The sequence below is a fragment of the Vulpes vulpes genome, chromosome 2, assembly GCF_048418805.1.
Source record: "Vulpes vulpes isolate BD-2025 chromosome 2, VulVul3, whole genome shotgun sequence".
In the NCBI taxonomy this organism is placed as follows: Eukaryota; Metazoa; Chordata; class Mammalia; order Carnivora; family Canidae; genus Vulpes; species Vulpes vulpes.
This window is the reverse complement of record NC_132781.1, coordinates 160395024-160411572: the sequence shown is the minus strand read 5'-3', so window position 1 is coordinate 160411572 and position 16549 is coordinate 160395024. Positions and strand designations below refer to the sequence as shown.

General features: G+C 59.7%; 1 protein-coding gene across 20 annotated transcripts in view; it reads left to right on the top strand.

The window, feature by feature from the left end:
- ARHGEF10L (Rho guanine nucleotide exchange factor 10 like) overlaps nucleotides 1-16549 on the top strand; it is a 158158-nt gene that overhangs the window by 102277 nt on the left and 39332 nt on the right. For all 20 annotated transcript variants that reach the window (XM_072751061.1, XM_072751057.1, XM_072751058.1 and 17 more), the window contains 5 exons: nucleotides 457-572; nucleotides 1090-1217; nucleotides 2635-2735; nucleotides 10702-10823; nucleotides 16246-16332. In XM_072751061.1, the coding sequence (XP_072607162.1) occupies nucleotides 457-572; nucleotides 1090-1217; nucleotides 2635-2735; nucleotides 10702-10823; nucleotides 16246-16332 (554 nt within the window). The remainder of the gene's footprint in view (nucleotides 1-456; nucleotides 573-1089; nucleotides 1218-2634; nucleotides 2736-10701; nucleotides 10824-16245; nucleotides 16333-16549) is intronic.

Genomic DNA, 16549 nt, shown 5'->3' with positions numbered 1-16549 from the left:
GATCCTGTCTGTCTTGTTTACAGCTGTCTCTCCAATGCCTGGCTTAGAACCTGGCGCATAGTAGGTCCTCAGTACATCCTCGAACACCTAGCGGCTTGTGGGCTTCAAGCCACAGTGCCTTTGCACATGCTGTTCTCCTTTATGGCAGTCCCCACCACACTGCTGGCCCTGTGAAGGTTCCTCACTTCTTGTGGTCACAGTGGGCTCTTAGTCTTCTGGCCTCTGATCCTTTGAGTGTGGCCCTGACCCCAGGCGCTAGATCATCTGTGATTGGCTCTGTCCCCCCGTCCCGTAGACCGGGAACTCCACCAGGGCGAGAGCCTGGTACTGTTTCCTGCTGTGTCTGTGGTGCCATATCTCCAGGGCGACAGGTCTTTTTTGCAGTGACTGGATGCTCGGGTCCTTGTTAGCCCTTCCTCCACCCCTGAAGTTGAGTTGGGTCTCTTCTCTGCCCAGATAAGGTGTATTTCGGGCCCCCGCGCCTCTTCCAGGAGCTGCAGGACCTGCAGAAGGACCTGGCTGTGGTAGAGCAGATCACCTTCCTCATCAGCACGCTGCATGGCACCTACCAGGTACACAGCGCTGGCCTGGCTTTGTTGGGCTCCAGCTCCTCCCTCGGGCAGCGCCTGGACGCAGCGGGCAGAGCGGGAGAGGGCTCCTGTCCTAGCCCAGCCCCAGCCATGCTCCTGGCCTCTGAACCCCACAGGCAGAAGCAGCGGCTAACGCCCCCCATGGCTACCTAGAGCTCTGGTATGCAGCGTCTGGTTCGGGGTGAAGCTCCGGTTTGGGTTGAGCGGGGTCTGGCTGCATGGCGATTTGTCCTCTGCACAGTGACCTGTCTAGAAGCCCCTCCCTGGACCTCACCCCGAGGCTGGAGAGGAAGCTGGCTGGGAGGTTGTGTCCCTTGCAAACGAGGGATGCCACGTGGGGTCTGAGGGAGGGCCTGCAGCCCAGGGAGCCGGCGCCTGCCGTGGCTGAGCACCTCCCCAGCTCCTCTCCCCTGGGGCGCCCCGAATGCTCTGGGAGCCTGTGTGGCTCTGGGGGAGCCAGCAGGCTGGGTGGTGATCTCGCCGGTCTCCTCACCCCTAGAACCTGAACATGACCGTGGCTCAGGACTGGTGCCTGGCCCTGCAGAGGCTAATGCGGGTGAAGGAGGAGGAGATCCACTCGGCCAACAAGTGTCGTCTCAGGCTCCTGCTTCCTGGAAAACCTGACAAGTGAGATGGGGGGTGGCCACTGCTGAAGGAGGGGATGTGGAGAGGGAGCGCCTGGAGCCCACCTGTTCCTCAGTGTGGTCATGGGCGTGGGTGTGTACACACTGCGGGCCCTGCCCGGCACGGCACTTGGTGTGGAGTGAGTGCTCCTTGTCCAAGGAATGAGTGAATGAATGAATGAATGAATGACCAGTTCACACCCAGCTTCAGCCCATCCTGTTAGGAGACCCAGAACTCCTCTGATGCCCTGCTGTGAGTTGGTTCCTTTTGTTCTATGACTTTTTCCCTCCAGACCATGTGGAGCCCTGGGACCAGCCCTGGGCCCATCTCCTTGTGGACCCAGGCTCCCCCCAGCATGTCCCCTGCCCCCAAATGCCCACCCTGGCACTTGTGCTCTGCAGACGCTCAGCTCATGTTTGTGGAATTGATGACAGATTTCGCAGAGACGGGGAGAGCTGAGCCCCATTTTGCAGATGAGGATGGTGAAGCTCAAGGAGTAGTTGGATAGGCCCACGGCCACAGTTTGGGGGTGGAGCTGGGCTCTGACCTGAAGCCCAGGCTGGTGCAGCGCGGGGCTCACAGCCCAAGCCTGACCTCGAGGATGAGGGGACCCGGGGGACGAGGGTGTTACAGGCACATGGGCCATAGGACCGGGAAGATCGGAGCACCGTTGTTTGCAGCAGGGCCATGAGCCCAGGAGCCCCAGATACAAGGCTCCAGGCTCGAGTCTCAGAGGCAGAGACGCAGGGCTCTGAGCTGTCATCCCAAGCTGCCACTCCCCTGCTGAGTGGCCTCCCGTGGCCCCTTCCCACCCCCGCACCCCCTTCTCCCGTGGGAGAGTTAGTGACACTAGCCCTGTCCCCCCCATACCCCTGCCCCATGGCCCCAGAGGACTCTGAGAGGCCTTGCTGCTCCTGGGTGGGAGGACAGTATTGTGGCAACAGTGACCTCTGGCTGCCCAAGCCTGTCACAGCCTCAGCCACTCCCGGCGTCATTCAGTCGTGTGTCTGTTCCGCAGACAGTTGCTGAGCCTCTGCCCTGCTCCTGGTGCTGGGAGCAGGCCCGGGTGAGCCTGTTTCTCCCCGTGGAGGCCCCCGGTCGGATGCAGACGCGTGTCTGACAAGGCCCGTGGGAAGCTGGCCGGGGAGCCCTGGAAGGGGCCTCTCGAGTCGCTAGACACCTGGGCCCAGGTGCCGCGGGTGGGCTGGGGAGCGTGGCCTGGTCAGTCTCGGGGGAGGCACCTTGGGCCGCGGTGGGTGGAGGGACTCTTCCCCCAGGGGCCGAGGCTTCGGCGGGCCGCCGGCCTCTCTGGCCCCGCTTTGCTGCCCTGAGCAGAGCTGCTGCTACAGCAGGTGCGTGCAGGTGGACGGGGGACCAGGCGCTTTCCCTCGGTGCTCAGCTCCTCGCCCTCTCGCCACAGGTCCGGCCGCCCCATCAGCTTCATGGTGGTCTTCATCACCCCCAACCCGCTGAGCAAGATCTCCTGGGTCAACAGGTTGCACTTGGCCAAGATCGGACTCCGTGAGTAAAGCGCTGGGGAGAGTGCCTCGGGACAGGGGTGCGGAGCTGGGAGGCTTGGGGTGTGCACATGTGGGTGCGTGGGGGCGGGGGGGGCCTTCTGATTGGGAGGGACAACCCCGGACAAGTCTCAGCCCCTGCCTGAGCCTCGGTTTCCCTGTCTGTAAGGTGATTATGTAAATATCAGGGCCCCCCTGGCTCCTGTAACCCGGCCTGGGGGACGGTGGGAGGACATGGCTGCTGAGGGGCTTTCTTTGCTGGGGGTGATGAAAATGTGCCAAAAGTAGATCGTGGTGGGGACGCCTGGGTGGCTCAGAGGCTGAGCGTCTGCCTTTGGTTCAGGTCATGACCGTGGGGTCCCAGGATCGAGTCCTGCATCGGGCTCCCCGCATGGAGCCTGCTTCTCCCTCTGCCTGTGTCTCTGCCTCTCTCTGTGTGTCTCTCATGAATAAATAAATAAAATCTAAAAAAAAAAATAGGAAATAACAGTAGATAGTGGTGAATATGCTAGAAACCTTGACATAAACATGACATTTAAAAGGGTGGGTTTTATGGGACCTGAACTCTGTCTCAATGAAGCTGTAACTAAAAGAAAAAACCAGCACAGCGCAGGGTAGGTTCAGCTGGTTCGCGGCCCGGGCCCCTTCGTTACTTCTTTGTCCCGTGCACGCCGTCACCATCACACAGATAAACAGGACACGCGCGTAGGGCGCTTCCTCCACGGCAGACTTTTTAAAAGCATTTTTCACACGTCTCGCTCTTCCCACGTTGACGATGACCCTGAGAGCCGGGTCTGTTGCGAACCCCCTTGTACAGTGAAGGGTCTGAGGCCCAGAGAGATGCGGAGCCTTGCCCGAGCTCACACGGTGGCACGGGGCAGAGCTGGTGCTCAGACGCCGGGCAGTCGCCCCCAGAGCCCCCCGGATTGCTGTCCCTCTGCCTCCCACGCTGGCAGAGTGTCTGCAACCAGGTTTGTTAGGTTGTGATTACTTTTTTTCTTTTTAAAGACTTTTTAATTTATTCAGCTTAGAGAGAGAGAGAGAGAGAGAGCACACCCTACCCACTTGGGGCTCGATCCCAGGACCCCAGGATCCTGACCCGAGCCAAAGGCAGGCATTTCACCGACTGAGCTAGCCAGGCGCCCATGTCGTAATCGCTTTATTTGTACTTTTTTTGACTTGACAAAAGGCCGGGGTCCTTGCGCGTCAGGGCTGCTATTTTCTGTGCTGTACTAGAATTCCCATTTGCTGCTTCCAGCCAATGGCAGGGACATTTTTTTTTGTGTGTTTGTTTCACTGTTGTTGTTTCTAGCGTGATCTTTTTATAGGTTTTGAGACATTTCTGGAAGGAAATCAGGACCTTTGTCACTGGCTTTCGTCAATTAGAAAATGATTATTGAATGAGTTAAAAAATTTTTTTTATTAAAGATTTTTATTTATTCATGAGATACACACACACACACACACACACACACAGAGACAGGCAGAGGGAGAAGCAGGCTCCATGCAGGGAGCCCGATGCGGGACTCGATCCCAGGTCTCCAGGATCACACCCCAAGCTGAAGGTGGCACTAAACATCTGAGCCACCCAGGATGCCCGAGTTAAAAAAAATTTAAAGATTTTTATTTATTAATGTGAAAGAGAGAGAACACACAAGCAGGGGGAGGGGCAGAGCGAGAGGGAGAAGCAGGTTCCCTGCTGAGCCGGCGCCGGATCCGGAGCCCGACGTGGGGCTCGACCCAGGATGGTGAGATCACGGCCTGAGCTGAGGGCAGACTCTTCACTGACCGAGCCCCCAGGTGGCTGAGCACATCACAGGCGCCCCTGAGCGAGTCTTCATCGCAATTTTAGATACTGGGAAAAGAGGACTGACAAAAGCTGGAAGATCCCTCCTCTCAAGGAAGCTATAACTTATGAGGGGCAGACAGACATAACACGAGGAGCAAATGAACAGGGAGAGAGTTGGGTGACGTGACCGTCACGGAGCCTGGGGGTCAGGACTGCTGTCAGGGAGGGCCTCTGGGAGGTGACCTCTGAAGCCGACAGAGATCTATCTGGGCAAAGCAGTCTAGGCTTCAGAACAGCAAGTGCAAAGGTCCTGTGGTGGCCAGAGATGATGTATCCTGGGGAGAGAAGTAGGCAGGTGGAAGGATGGGCAGCTCTTCCTGAAAGCCTGGGGGAGACGTGTGGGGCTTACCCTGAACACGATGGGAAGCGGTTTGTAGCAGCGAGAGCCGGGCAGCAGCCTGCTCTGGTTTCCGCTCGAGTGGGTCGCGCTGCCTGCCGTGCGGAGAGGGCACGTGGAGGCGAGAGGAAACGGGGAGGAGGCTGTGGCTTTGAGGGAGCAGGGTCAGAGGCCCGCTTGACGCGGTGCTGACGTGGCACGAGCCTCGGCTGGATGTTTCTGGGCGGCCGAGATAGTGGCAGAGGGAGGAGGGAGGACTCCACGCAGAGGCCCCCAGGAAGGCTGACGGCTCTGCCCCCGGTGTGAGGCCCGGCCTGGCCCGGTGGGGTCGGCGCTGGGGGGCCAGCGGCTTGTGACACTCCGACACTCCGCCGCTTTGTCTCCACGCAGCTTCACTGCAGCAAAAGTTTTAATGGAAGGAGAGTCGTTTGAAATCTTATTTGAATGCCTGGGTTCCCCTGGGGCTTGAATAATTTGTTCCTTTTATTTTGCCAGTTTTTTAATTTTTTTTATTTTTTTTAATCCGCAGTGCCTGGTCGGGTGGGGTGGGGAATAACATGAGCCTATAGTAATAGAACATGGTAGAAACATTTATTCACAAAGAATTTGATTCCTTTTTTTTTTTTTTTTTTTGTATTTCTCTTTTCCTATCATGTACGGAGATCATAATCCACTGAACGTTGAGGAAGGAGAGTGCTGGACTGGGGGTGCCCGGGGTCCAGAAAGGGGGGGGGTCAGTCCTGCCCCTTGGGAGGGAAGGGCAGGACATCCTGGGGAATCTGGGGACCCACGTCACACCCCAGCGTGGCCCCCACTCTGCCGGGGGTCCGGGGAGAGGCAGGCTCCCTCCTGTAACTCAGCCTAGAGCCCCAGTGGGCCTCTCCTGTCTTATATCTGGGATCTTAGAGCCTCGTGAGATGGCCCCGGGCGGCCCGGGGTCAGTTCCTGGTCTGTCCCCTTACCAGCTCTGTGACTGCAGGCGAATCAGAAGGTGGGGATAAGGCCAGAGGCCCCCTCACGGGGAGACGGTGCGGGGAAGGCGCCTGGGCCGGCCAACACCTGGCACGTCGGAGAGCTCCTAGGACAGGGGTGTCTGTGTGCCACCGACGGCAGAGGGACCCCCTGAGGTCACACATGATTCAGAGCAAACAGGGCCTGGCCGGGCCACCCTCCCACTCTTCTTCCAATTAGTCTCCTATTCATAAAGGCTCCAGAAAGGGGCTGCAGATGGAAGGGCCCAGAGAAGGAAGAGGCGTGGTTGGGGGCTTCCCGCGCTCCCTTCCTGTGTCCTCTCACCTGAGGCTCTTGAAGCGCGACGTTCTGGCTCTTACACCCCATGGGGCCCTGGAGCCTCTCCCATCACAGCCCCCCTCACTCCCATGTTCCCAGAGCACCTGGGCTGGGCGGGCCATGGGCGGGTCCCAAGCTCATGGGGACACATCCTCGCAGGGCGCAGCGTGGGGCGCCCTCCCTCGCTGGCTGGGACTTGGCTAGTTCCCCGGTCCTCAGGCCTCACAGTGATCCCCATGCCCCCCCCGATGACGATCCAGTGACGGGGTGCAGCACGGGCAACGTGCCACATGGTACCGAGCGTGTTCTAGCTGTCACACGTGGGTGCTGCGACCTCCAGGCCCTCAGGCGGCAGCAGGTGCCCTGCCCTCGGGAGCTGGGTGACCATTTGCCTGGCCTCTGTGGACCCCAGGGTCTCTCTCCCTCTTTCTCTGCGAGGGGAGTGGTTTGGAAAAGAAGGGTGCCCATGTCCTGCCAGCCCCCACCAGGCCAGGGGTGCAGCCGGTGGAGGTGGGGTGGCCGCCCCCAGGCCTGCTGTCAGCCAGACTCCTCACCTCAAGGGCAGTGATCTCGCTATTTCTGGAGCACCTGGCATATACTAGGTGTTAAATCTTTTTTCCCCCAGTGCTCTCAGTGACCCTGAATGGTTGGCATAATTCCCCCCATCTTCCAGATGAGGCAGCAGACGTAGAGAGGTCCAGGATCTGGCTGTGCGCCACGCAGGGAGCCCGGGGCCCTGCTGGCACAGTCACTCCTGCGGCGGGTGGGGCGCTCTGAGGGCACAGAGGTGGGGGCGGCCGAGGAGGACGTGGCCTCTGGCCCCGGAGCTTCTCCCCGCTGCCCCACAGGGTGCTCTCGTGTTCCACGGGGGCCGGGCGCTAAATAAGCCCCCATTTAATGTCAATTGGAAATCACGGCTCTGCCGATGGTGCCAGTTCTTAATGTCACTTATCCCAAGCGGGCTTTCAATTTTCAACTGCAACAGCCTTCTAATTTGGTCTCAGCCGCCCTGGTTTTGTGACAGGAACAATGGCAGTGGCAGATGGGGAGCTACAACTCCATTTTACTTTAACATTCCCGATCGCAGGCAGGGAAGGCACCATCTGGAAGGAGAAGGTCAGATCATTAAAAAATATATATCATAATAAATTGCCAGGACTTGATGGGCTGTGGGTGTGGGGGGAAGGAGAGGAGAGGCGCTCGGGCGGCGTGGCGACGGAGGGGGTTTATGTTCACAGGCTGAGCTCTGGGCTGGAGCTGGAGCTCCGGGGTGGGGTGGGGGTTGCGTTGCAGGGGTCTGTTGGGCCCTCGGGGGTAGGGGCGAGGGTCTGTGTGATCGTAAGCTCCTTGAGAGCAGGGTAGGCTCAGATCCATCCCATCTTTATTTGCTGTCCAGTGTCCATCACGATGGCGGCCCCAGCCCAGGGGAAGGACGCTGCCCCGCAGGGCAGGCTGTCTGGGCTGTCACTCCATGCTGGGGCTGATCCTGGCCTCCTGGGCCTACCCTTTCACATCCTCCCCCCCCCCCCTCCCCGGCCTCAGGTTCCCCGGGCAGGAGGGAGATGCAAGCTCCCACCTCTTCTGGCGGCCCCGAGGATGAAAGGAGGCCTCACGTGGGACACGGCTTTGTAAACCATGTAGTGTGGCGCACGTGGGCATTCTGTTATGATGGTGCCCGTCTTGTGCCAGCTGTCCTCTCCGTGATGGCCTCACCTCCTTGGTGACGGGAAGCAGGTTTCATGTGATGCTGCCTCCAGGACCCAGTGGGGTGGAGGGCCCGATGCTGGGGCTGCCTCTGCGCCCGTTTAAGGAGTGAGCTCACCATGCAGCCGCCGGACTGATGGTGGAGTGGGTGCCCCCGTGAGCAAGCCGGTGCCCGGGGGGGCTAGGGAGGGGGGTTGGTGGTGGGAGCATGGGCCAGAGCCTCTGTTGAAGCAGGTTGTTCACATTGTAATGCCTGACATTTGTGGATGTCTTTTGCTTCTCAAAGAGTGTCCTCCCCTGCCACCTTGTCCCAGTGCCTCATGCCATGACCAGCACTGGGACGCCACCTTTCTCTGGTGACAGTGGCATTTTTAAAAGCCACTTTATTGGCGTATGATTGACATCACTCATACAGAACACAGGCAAGGTCAGGGAGCCGTGGGCACACACACACACACACACACACACAAATATGTGCAACACTCATGCATACACACAAACACATGCACACACACAAATGGGCACACATGCTCACACAAACACTTGTGCACACTCATGTACAAACGTGCATACACTCACGCACATATAAACATGCATACACACGCAAACATGCATACACCAATGTGCACACACGGACACTCATATATCGACACACTCATGTACACACAAACATGCATACACAAATGTGCTCATGTGCACACACTCACATATGCACACTCATGCACACCCAAACACACACACAAACTCATGCATGCACTCATGTACACACAAACACGCACACACACACTCATGTACACACACAGAGGAAAAAACAGGCGAGCCAATGGAAGAGCCAGAAGCTGTGTTCAGAGCATGACAGACGGACAGGGGCTGAGACAAAGTGTTGGAGGGGAGGGGTGGGTGGTGGTGGGTTGAGGCCGCTCCCGGAGGGGGTACAAGTAACCTAGACCTCGGGGAGGAGAGGAGTCAGCCCTGGGAGCGGGGAGGACGGCTCTCCGGGCAGAGGGAGCATCCCGGCTCGTTCAGATGAGCTGCAGAGGAAAGCCTAGTGCGGTGTAGCCCACGACAGGGGGATGGCGCTGGGAAGGAAGGAGCGTCCTTGCTGCTCTGGAAAAGTTCGGATTTGATTCCAAGTGGATGGGGTACGATGGCCTTGGGAATGGAGAGGTCCAGCAGAAGTTTGCGGGATGGCCCTGGACGCTGGGGGGACTGACCGTAGGGATCAGTGGTCAGCGCGGGAAACCAGTCTGGAGGCCCCGTGTGGCTGGTGAGCCCTCTTGGGCCTGGGCTGACTCTTGCTTGGAGGGCCAGGGTGGCCACGGGGTAGACACGTGGCGGGTGGGAAGGCTGCTGTCACGAGTGTTCTGTGGAAGACCTCTCCTCCCGTCCCTGAAGCTCCAGCCTGATGTCGTTGCGTTAGGTGGCCCCTCTCACCCAGGGTGCTGTGTCCATGCCCCTGGCTCTCCCTCTCCAGGGCAGAGCCACCTCCTGGTTGTCCAGGGCCAGTCATGCCCATGGGCCCCAGTGGGGGGGCAGGTTCTCAGGAGGCGGCGTTGGAGTCCAGCAGACCTAGGTCCCCATCTGGACCCTGCCACCAGGCCGTACATGTGACCTGGTCAATCACTTCCTCCCTGAGTGTCGGTCTCATTGTCTATAAAGTGCAGATCACGGTTCTCACTGAGCTTTTTGCGAAAATGAGAACCCGGGAACCCTGTCCCTGTGCCCTGTCCCTGCTGTCGGGGTTCCTGGAAGGTGGTCCCCATACGGAGTGCGCAGAAGGATGGGCTCCTGCACGGAGAACTCTCTGGGAGGGAAGGCAGTTTCCCCGCTCACTCGTGCCCCCGTCATTCATCCTTCCAACCCGTGCTTGCCGAGCGCTGCATGCGGGCAGTGTGCTGGGAGCCAGGGAGCCCGTGGCACACGAGACAGGCTGGGCCCTGCTGCCCCGAGCTTCCATTCTAGAAGCATCAGGCAGACGGCAAACAAGGAAATAAACCGAGCCATTCTAGACTGTGGTGAAGGCCAGGCGGGAAATGAGATGTATGGTGGTCAGGAGGGACTTCTTGGAGGTGGTGGCGGGTGAGGGGGCCCTGAAGGACCCACATGAAGGAGACATTGCAGGTGTGGCTTAGCAGATGCTCGTGAGCACAGCGGTGTCCAGATGTGAGTCCGGGGTCTGGGCTCAGGTCTGAGCACCTGCAGGTCTCACAGGTCCCCTGGGGCCTCAGTGTCCAGCTGGACTGGGAATCTGGAGGTAGATGACCACCTGGGCCTCAGAGTGGGTCTCAAAGGAAGCAGGAGAGAGTCACCCTCTTGAGCATCATCATCAGAGTCAGGCGTAGAGTGGCATGGCTGTGGCATCTCATCTCCTGGCTCTAGAAGCACCTCTAGACCTCTAGGTCGAGGCAGCCAGACCTGGACCGTGCTCAGCATCACAAGATGTCTTGAAACCCTTTCTCATCTACTGTTTCACTCGATCCTCACGGTGACCTCAGGACAAAGACATTTTTATGCCCCTGTCTCATAGGTGAAGAAATCGAGGCTTACAGTTGGGGGAATTTGCACAAGGCTGCTCAGCCAGCGCGTGTGCAAGCCAGGAGTCAAGTCTTAGGTTTCCTGACTCGCTGCCTGGGACCCATGGCCCTGACCATGGAGCGAGGCCGGGTTTCATCTCGGCTGGGCAGGTGCGGGGCTGGGGGTGGCCCCCTGGGCTGGCAGGGCTGCTCACCCCCCCCCCCCTTGGTCCTCGGGCTCTGACCAGCCCCACCCGCCTCCTTCCTCCTGCTGTAGGGGAGGAGAACCAGCCGGGCTGGCTGTGTCCGGATGAGGACAAGAAGAGCAAAGCCCCGTTCTGGTGCCCCATCCTGGCCTGCTGCATCCCCGCCTTCTCCTCCCGAGGCCTCAGCCTGCAGGTGAGTGGAATGGATCTTGCTGAGCCCACCACGAAGGTGTTCCCAGGTTGTTCCCAGGTTGTGCCCGCAGGAGAAGAGGCCCAGGCTGCAGTCTCCGCTTCTCCACCTCTTACCCATGGAGTTGGCCAGGACTTTTTGGCTCTCTAGGAGTCCGCTTCCCCACCCAAATATGCAAACTACGGGGATAGATGCCCTTTGTGGGTCAAGGGAATGGAAAATTCTGTGATTTTTGAGCTAATGAATCACAGTGATCTCATCAGCTGATGGCATGACTCCAGCGCAGAAGAGAGGCTGGAATACGCCTGGGGGGGGGGGGGGGGGCTGCCAGACTGCAGCCCTGTGGCCGCCACACCTCCGTCTGTCAGCCGCCCACTATGTCTTCCCACTGCTTTGCCTCCACCTTCTTGTTTTGATATTTAGAAGAACCCCATGAATAGATGTCTCTAGATCCTGTTTCCCAGGTTAGAAAACTAAGGCTCAGACAGGTGACGTGATTTTCTAAAAACAGCCCATAGTGAGGGTCTGGGAGTTGGCACCATGTGCCTCACCACTAGGACGCTCCCTCCACCGTCATCTGTTCCTGATGTCCTGGCCCAGCTCCCCGCTCCCTCTGGAGTCCCTAGGAGAGGAGCTCCTGTGAGCTCTGGTAGGGGGCTAGGGGGGAGGAGGTGCAGGCTGGGGACCTAGAAACGTAAGCCCTAAGGGACACGCTGATCGGGCTGCAGTGTAAAGTACGGACACTTGAGAAGTCAGTTCATTCATTGGTCTGTCTGTCCTGCCTACAATTTTTAAGCACCTACTACGCGCCAGGCCCTGGGTGTATGGTGGAGACCAAATCATATGAGGTCCCTACCTTCTATGGCTTTCACTCTGCAGAGAGACAGCAGTCGTCCCACAAACAGAAGGAAACTCAGAAGAGCCATGTGGGTCACATATGGAAAATAACGCAGCTGGGATACGCGGCTGGGGCTATGTGGTTAGGGGGCTGAGAGGGCCTCCTGGAGGAGGTGATAGACCTGAGGGGCTTGAAGGCTCCGATCCCCTGAGGGCCCAGGGGAAGAACATCCCACGCAGGCAGAAGAGCGTGGAGGCAGGAGCAGTCTGGGAAGCCGCAGCCCCGTGAGCTGGGAGGAGAGGCTGGGGGTCAGGTCCGAGGTGGCTGCGCTGGGCCATGCCCCAGGCTGGTCGCGGTTGGGTTTTCGTCTCAGGGCAATGACACCCCAAGGATGGCTCCACACAGGGGACCAGCACCGTCTGGTGTGTAAGATCATCAGGTCCTTCCGGCTGTGTGCCGAGGCAGGACTTGGTGCAGGTGGAGGCAGGGCCGGGCGAGGGCGAGAGGGGCACTCACCTAGTCCTAATGGTCAGATGAGTGAAATTTTAATGCAATACTTACAAAACTTACAAAGCCACAGCAAACCGTGGCTGCTTTTTTGGGATAAGTAACGGGTTGGGATTAGGGGCAGAGCCGTGCGATGCAGGGTCCATTTCTCTGTTTATTTAAAATGTTACTAATTATTCATCATGGATTTTTTTTTCGCCTTAATTTTTATTGCCAAAAATTGTGTTACAATATTCCTTTTGCTGTTGGAGTGTTTTGGCACTGCTGTGCTCCCTGTCGTCCCGGTCCTAGAGGAGGGTACAGGGGCAGGGGACACGGGGGGACACATTTGGGGAGCGTGCCGGGGTAGGGCCGGCGACGGCCACATGGATGAGAGTTCAGGTGGGGGCTGGGGGGCGGGAAGGACACACCCAGGTCTTGGGCTTGTGCCCCTGGAAGTGGTGTCAGGGTGGTGGAATATTCCCCGGGCTGCAGCCTGATTTAGGGGCGTGCTGAGGGAGACGGGTCAGGTTCCCAGCACTGCTCGGGGGACAGCGGCCGGGGTGGCAGCCTCACCAGTCAGTGGCAAGCCCTTTCTGGAGGCGTCCATGCCAGGCTCCGTTCTAGGCACTTCACCACTGTTAACCTTGGGCCTACGGCGCCCTCAGAGGCGGGGCTTGCCCATAGGGGTGGGAGGGTTTTCTTGACTTCGTGCCAATCCCCGTTTTTTCTGCCTCTCACTAGGGTGTCAGGTCCCCCATCAAACGTTTCTGGCAGGGAGGCCAGACGCTGTTCATTTCTGTAGGGCTCGGGGAAGCCAGCCTTTGTAGGCCTTCAGACCTTATTGGTGGGTTAATGGGGAGGCCTGCTGAGTCTTGCGAGCTCCGGCCCAGCATGAGGTGGGGGGTTCTCATGGGCATCAGGGCGGGCGGGGGGAGGCGGGGGCAGTGGAGTCCTTGGAGCGGGGATTTTTCTGGACTCAACCTGCCTGTGGCTCACCTGGCCCTAGGACATCCCGTGGAGAAGGCTGACCCGGGGTGACCTCCGTCTCCCCCGACGGCCTTCGACTGCTCCAGAATATAGGCCCCAAGAAGTCACAGACAAGAGACTGCCTCCAGGGCCTCCCTGAAAGAAGCCGCCCAGCTGGGGAGCCGCCCTCCGTCTCACACCTGGGGGGCGGCACCTGAGCAGCTCCTCACGCGGAGCTCTCAAGGCCGGGGGATGTCTAGGCCCCTTGGGGGTCCCCCCCTGCCATCTCCTGAGCAGCCTCCTATGTGAGTGAAGAGAGCCCTGAGTCAGTGTCCTGGAGCAGTGAGCCTGTGGGGCTCCTGAGGGACGTACCAGGGCCTGCCTTTCCCACTTGCTGGGTCCCAAGACACCACTTCTGCTCCGCCTGCACCTGCCTCCCACCCCACACCAGGCAGACGTGCCCCCTCAACTCTGTGCGGGCGGCCAGATGAGTTAGGGCCCCGGAGCACCAGGGCCTGGTCCAGCCGCTGTAGGAACAGATGTGAGCGTGTTGGCCACAGTCCGGGCCTGCCTCCCGGCCCACCACCTCTCCCCTGGCCCTGTCCCAGGGGCCCGGGACTTGGGCTCTGCAGCTGGCCTTAGGGAGCCCGTGACTAAGTCTGCCGTCCAGGAAAGGCTCGCTGGCCCCAGCGGCTCCCAGTGTAGACAAAGTCAGTGCTGTCCTGCCAGCCGGACGTGGGCGTGTGTTGGATTCTCTCCCTCAAAGGAGCAGGGATGTGGGGGCTGAGGGAAGGAGCGTTTCTCTTCTCTGTGCTGATGGGTGGCTGGTGCCCAGGCTGGACCACACCACCACCTTCCTCGAGAGGACATCAGCAGGGTGCACCCATCCTTGGGCTTGCCGCTGTAGCTCGTGAAGTGATTCACACTAAGCACTGTGCACGCAGAGTGCAAGAGATGGAAGCAAAGCTCGGAGAACGTTTTGGCCCCCAGGAAGACAGGAGAGTCGGTTCCGGAGGATTCCTGAAGTCCCGACTGCTGCAGTGTCACCCCAGCAGCACCCCTGGCGGCACCCATCCAGGCTGGAGACCTGTCCCTGGAGGTGTGGCAGGAGGGCAAGGGGAGGGCTCAGTGCAAACCTGCCCCCTGAGTCCAGCCTAGGGGCCTGCTCGGGGACCGGGGCTTGGAGAAAGTGGCGGGGTGCCACCTGTGCCGAGGTGCTCTACGGTGTAGCTCCTTGGGGGTCTGGGGGCTGCAGCCCAGACCTGCAGAGGGTCTGCTCCAGGCTCAGGCCTCAGCGTGCTGCTGAGTGCCTCTGTCCTGGCTGTCCTTAGCCAGAACTGCTGGCTGTTTGTGGGGTCCCCTGCCTCCTGGCTCGGCCACTGCCTGCCCCTCCTGGCATGGTGCTGCTGATGGGACGAGGTAGACAGTAAAGGGGTAGCCACGGGAAGTCCGGGGTAAGATGTAGTGGCTGCCAGGTGCCTGGTCCTGTACCAAGGGCTTATGTCTGCCTCTCCAGTCCCCATGACCATCCTGACGAGGTGTCAGGATCTTCATGACCATGAGGAACTGGCTTGTGGGGTCACCGGCTGGTAGTAGCTGAGCTGGGACTAGAGCCCGGGCTGGCGGCACCCACAGCCACTGTCTCCCCCGAGCCACCGTCCTCTGCACTGCCCAGGGCCCCGGGATTGGGGAGAGTCGGCTTCCTGGCACAGACGGGGCTCCTGGGCCCGAGGAGCCACTTGAGTGTTTGCCGTCACTGCGGACTGGGCTGCCATCTGGGCCCCCTGGAGCTGCCATGGAAACGTCTGAGCGGCTGCAGGTGCCCCCTCCCCGACTGAGGACCGGAGCAGGAGCCTGGTGGAAGGGGCTGGGCCGCCTCGGCTGCGTGTGGCCCACCCTGGGGTAGCCTGAGGGGGACCCGGGGGCCCGGGGTGAGGGCAGCCTCCTGCTCTGCGCTCCAGCAGAAGTGGGGGCCGGGAGTGTGGAGGCCGCAGGGCGGCCTGGCCCCTGGTACAATTTAACTGGAGTGGAAAGGGCGCTGGGCTGGGACTTGGGCTCAGAATGCTAACCTGCTATGTGACCTTGAGCCAGTCGTGTCCCCCTCTCTATCCCCGTGCACCAAACTTCAAACTTGCCAACTCCTAAATGGAGGGACGGGATGAGGTGACCTCTCCGGCTTCCTCATCTTTAGCCATTGGACGCTATTAGGACATCATCCCAGCAGGGCCGGGGCCAGCCAGGGCCTTCGGCACCAGCAGAGGGCAGCACCGGCCCAGCAAAGGTCCTGTGGTGGCTGCATTCCTCCATGGGGCACCTGGAACTGTCCCCTCTCGGCCTCCTTCCCTGTCCTACTGGCCAGAGGTTCCAGCAGGGTCCGTGACGGGGCCTGGCCAGCTCCTCGCACTGCTGTCCTGGCCACAGAGGCAGACTGGAGGGGTCTAGCTCAGAGAACGGGCCCCAGAGAACCATCTGGAGTGGGCAGCAGGTGCAGGAAGAGCAAGCAGCCAGTGCTTCTTGATGACAGCGGGTTGCAGATGGAGCCTCTGGCCCCCGTGGGCAGCCTGTACAAGCCACTAAGCCCTCTGGTGCCAGCAGGCTTGTCTCCAGAGCGGTTCCGTTGTTGAGTGGGGTGGAGCGAGCTGTCCAGCACCCTTCCTTCCTCCGCTGTGCTTCTCTGGAGGAATGCAGGGACATCCAGGAGGGAGGCTGGCACAGGCCAGGCCCTGTTGTCCTCTTCCCGTGGCCTGGGGCAATCATGTGCCCTCTGTGGACCTCATTTCCCCATCTGTAAAATAAGTGGGCGAGGGGTGTTAGAGGTTTTCACCAAATCTTATCTGGATGTTGCTTAGTTTGAAGAATCGGTGCAGGCTGGCCCAGATTCAGGCACCTCCTAGGAGAAGGTTGTAGAAGGGCACTGGTCAGTGTGATGCCTAGGAACTGCCTGGAGATCCCATGAAACCTGTCACTATCCTAGTCCCACCCTCAGGGATTCGCATTCGGGGCCTGCATGAGGCCCAGAAATCTGGAGGTTAACACCCCCACAGGTAGTTCAGACAGAGATCCTGCTGCCGGATATCGGCACCTTGGACACCTTGATGCTTAGCCCCGTGTGTGCCTTGTGTGTCTCCACAGCTTGGAGCCCTGGTCCACAGTCCTGTCAGCTGTCCCCTGCTGGGCTTCTCAGCGGTCAGCACGTCCCTCCCACAGGGCTACCTCTGGGTAAGTCTCTCCTGAACCCAACCAGGGATCCCGGCACCAGGAAGGTGGTGCTGGAAAATGCTGCCTGCCTGCTGGTGCCCGTTATGTGCACCTTCACCCAGGAAGGTCTTTATGGGAACCTCTGTGCCGGGCTCTGTGCTCAGAGTTGGCAGCCCAGCTTTGCCGGGGACAACAGCAAACCAGGGGATGGAGAAGTGAGCAGGACTCTCACAAATGG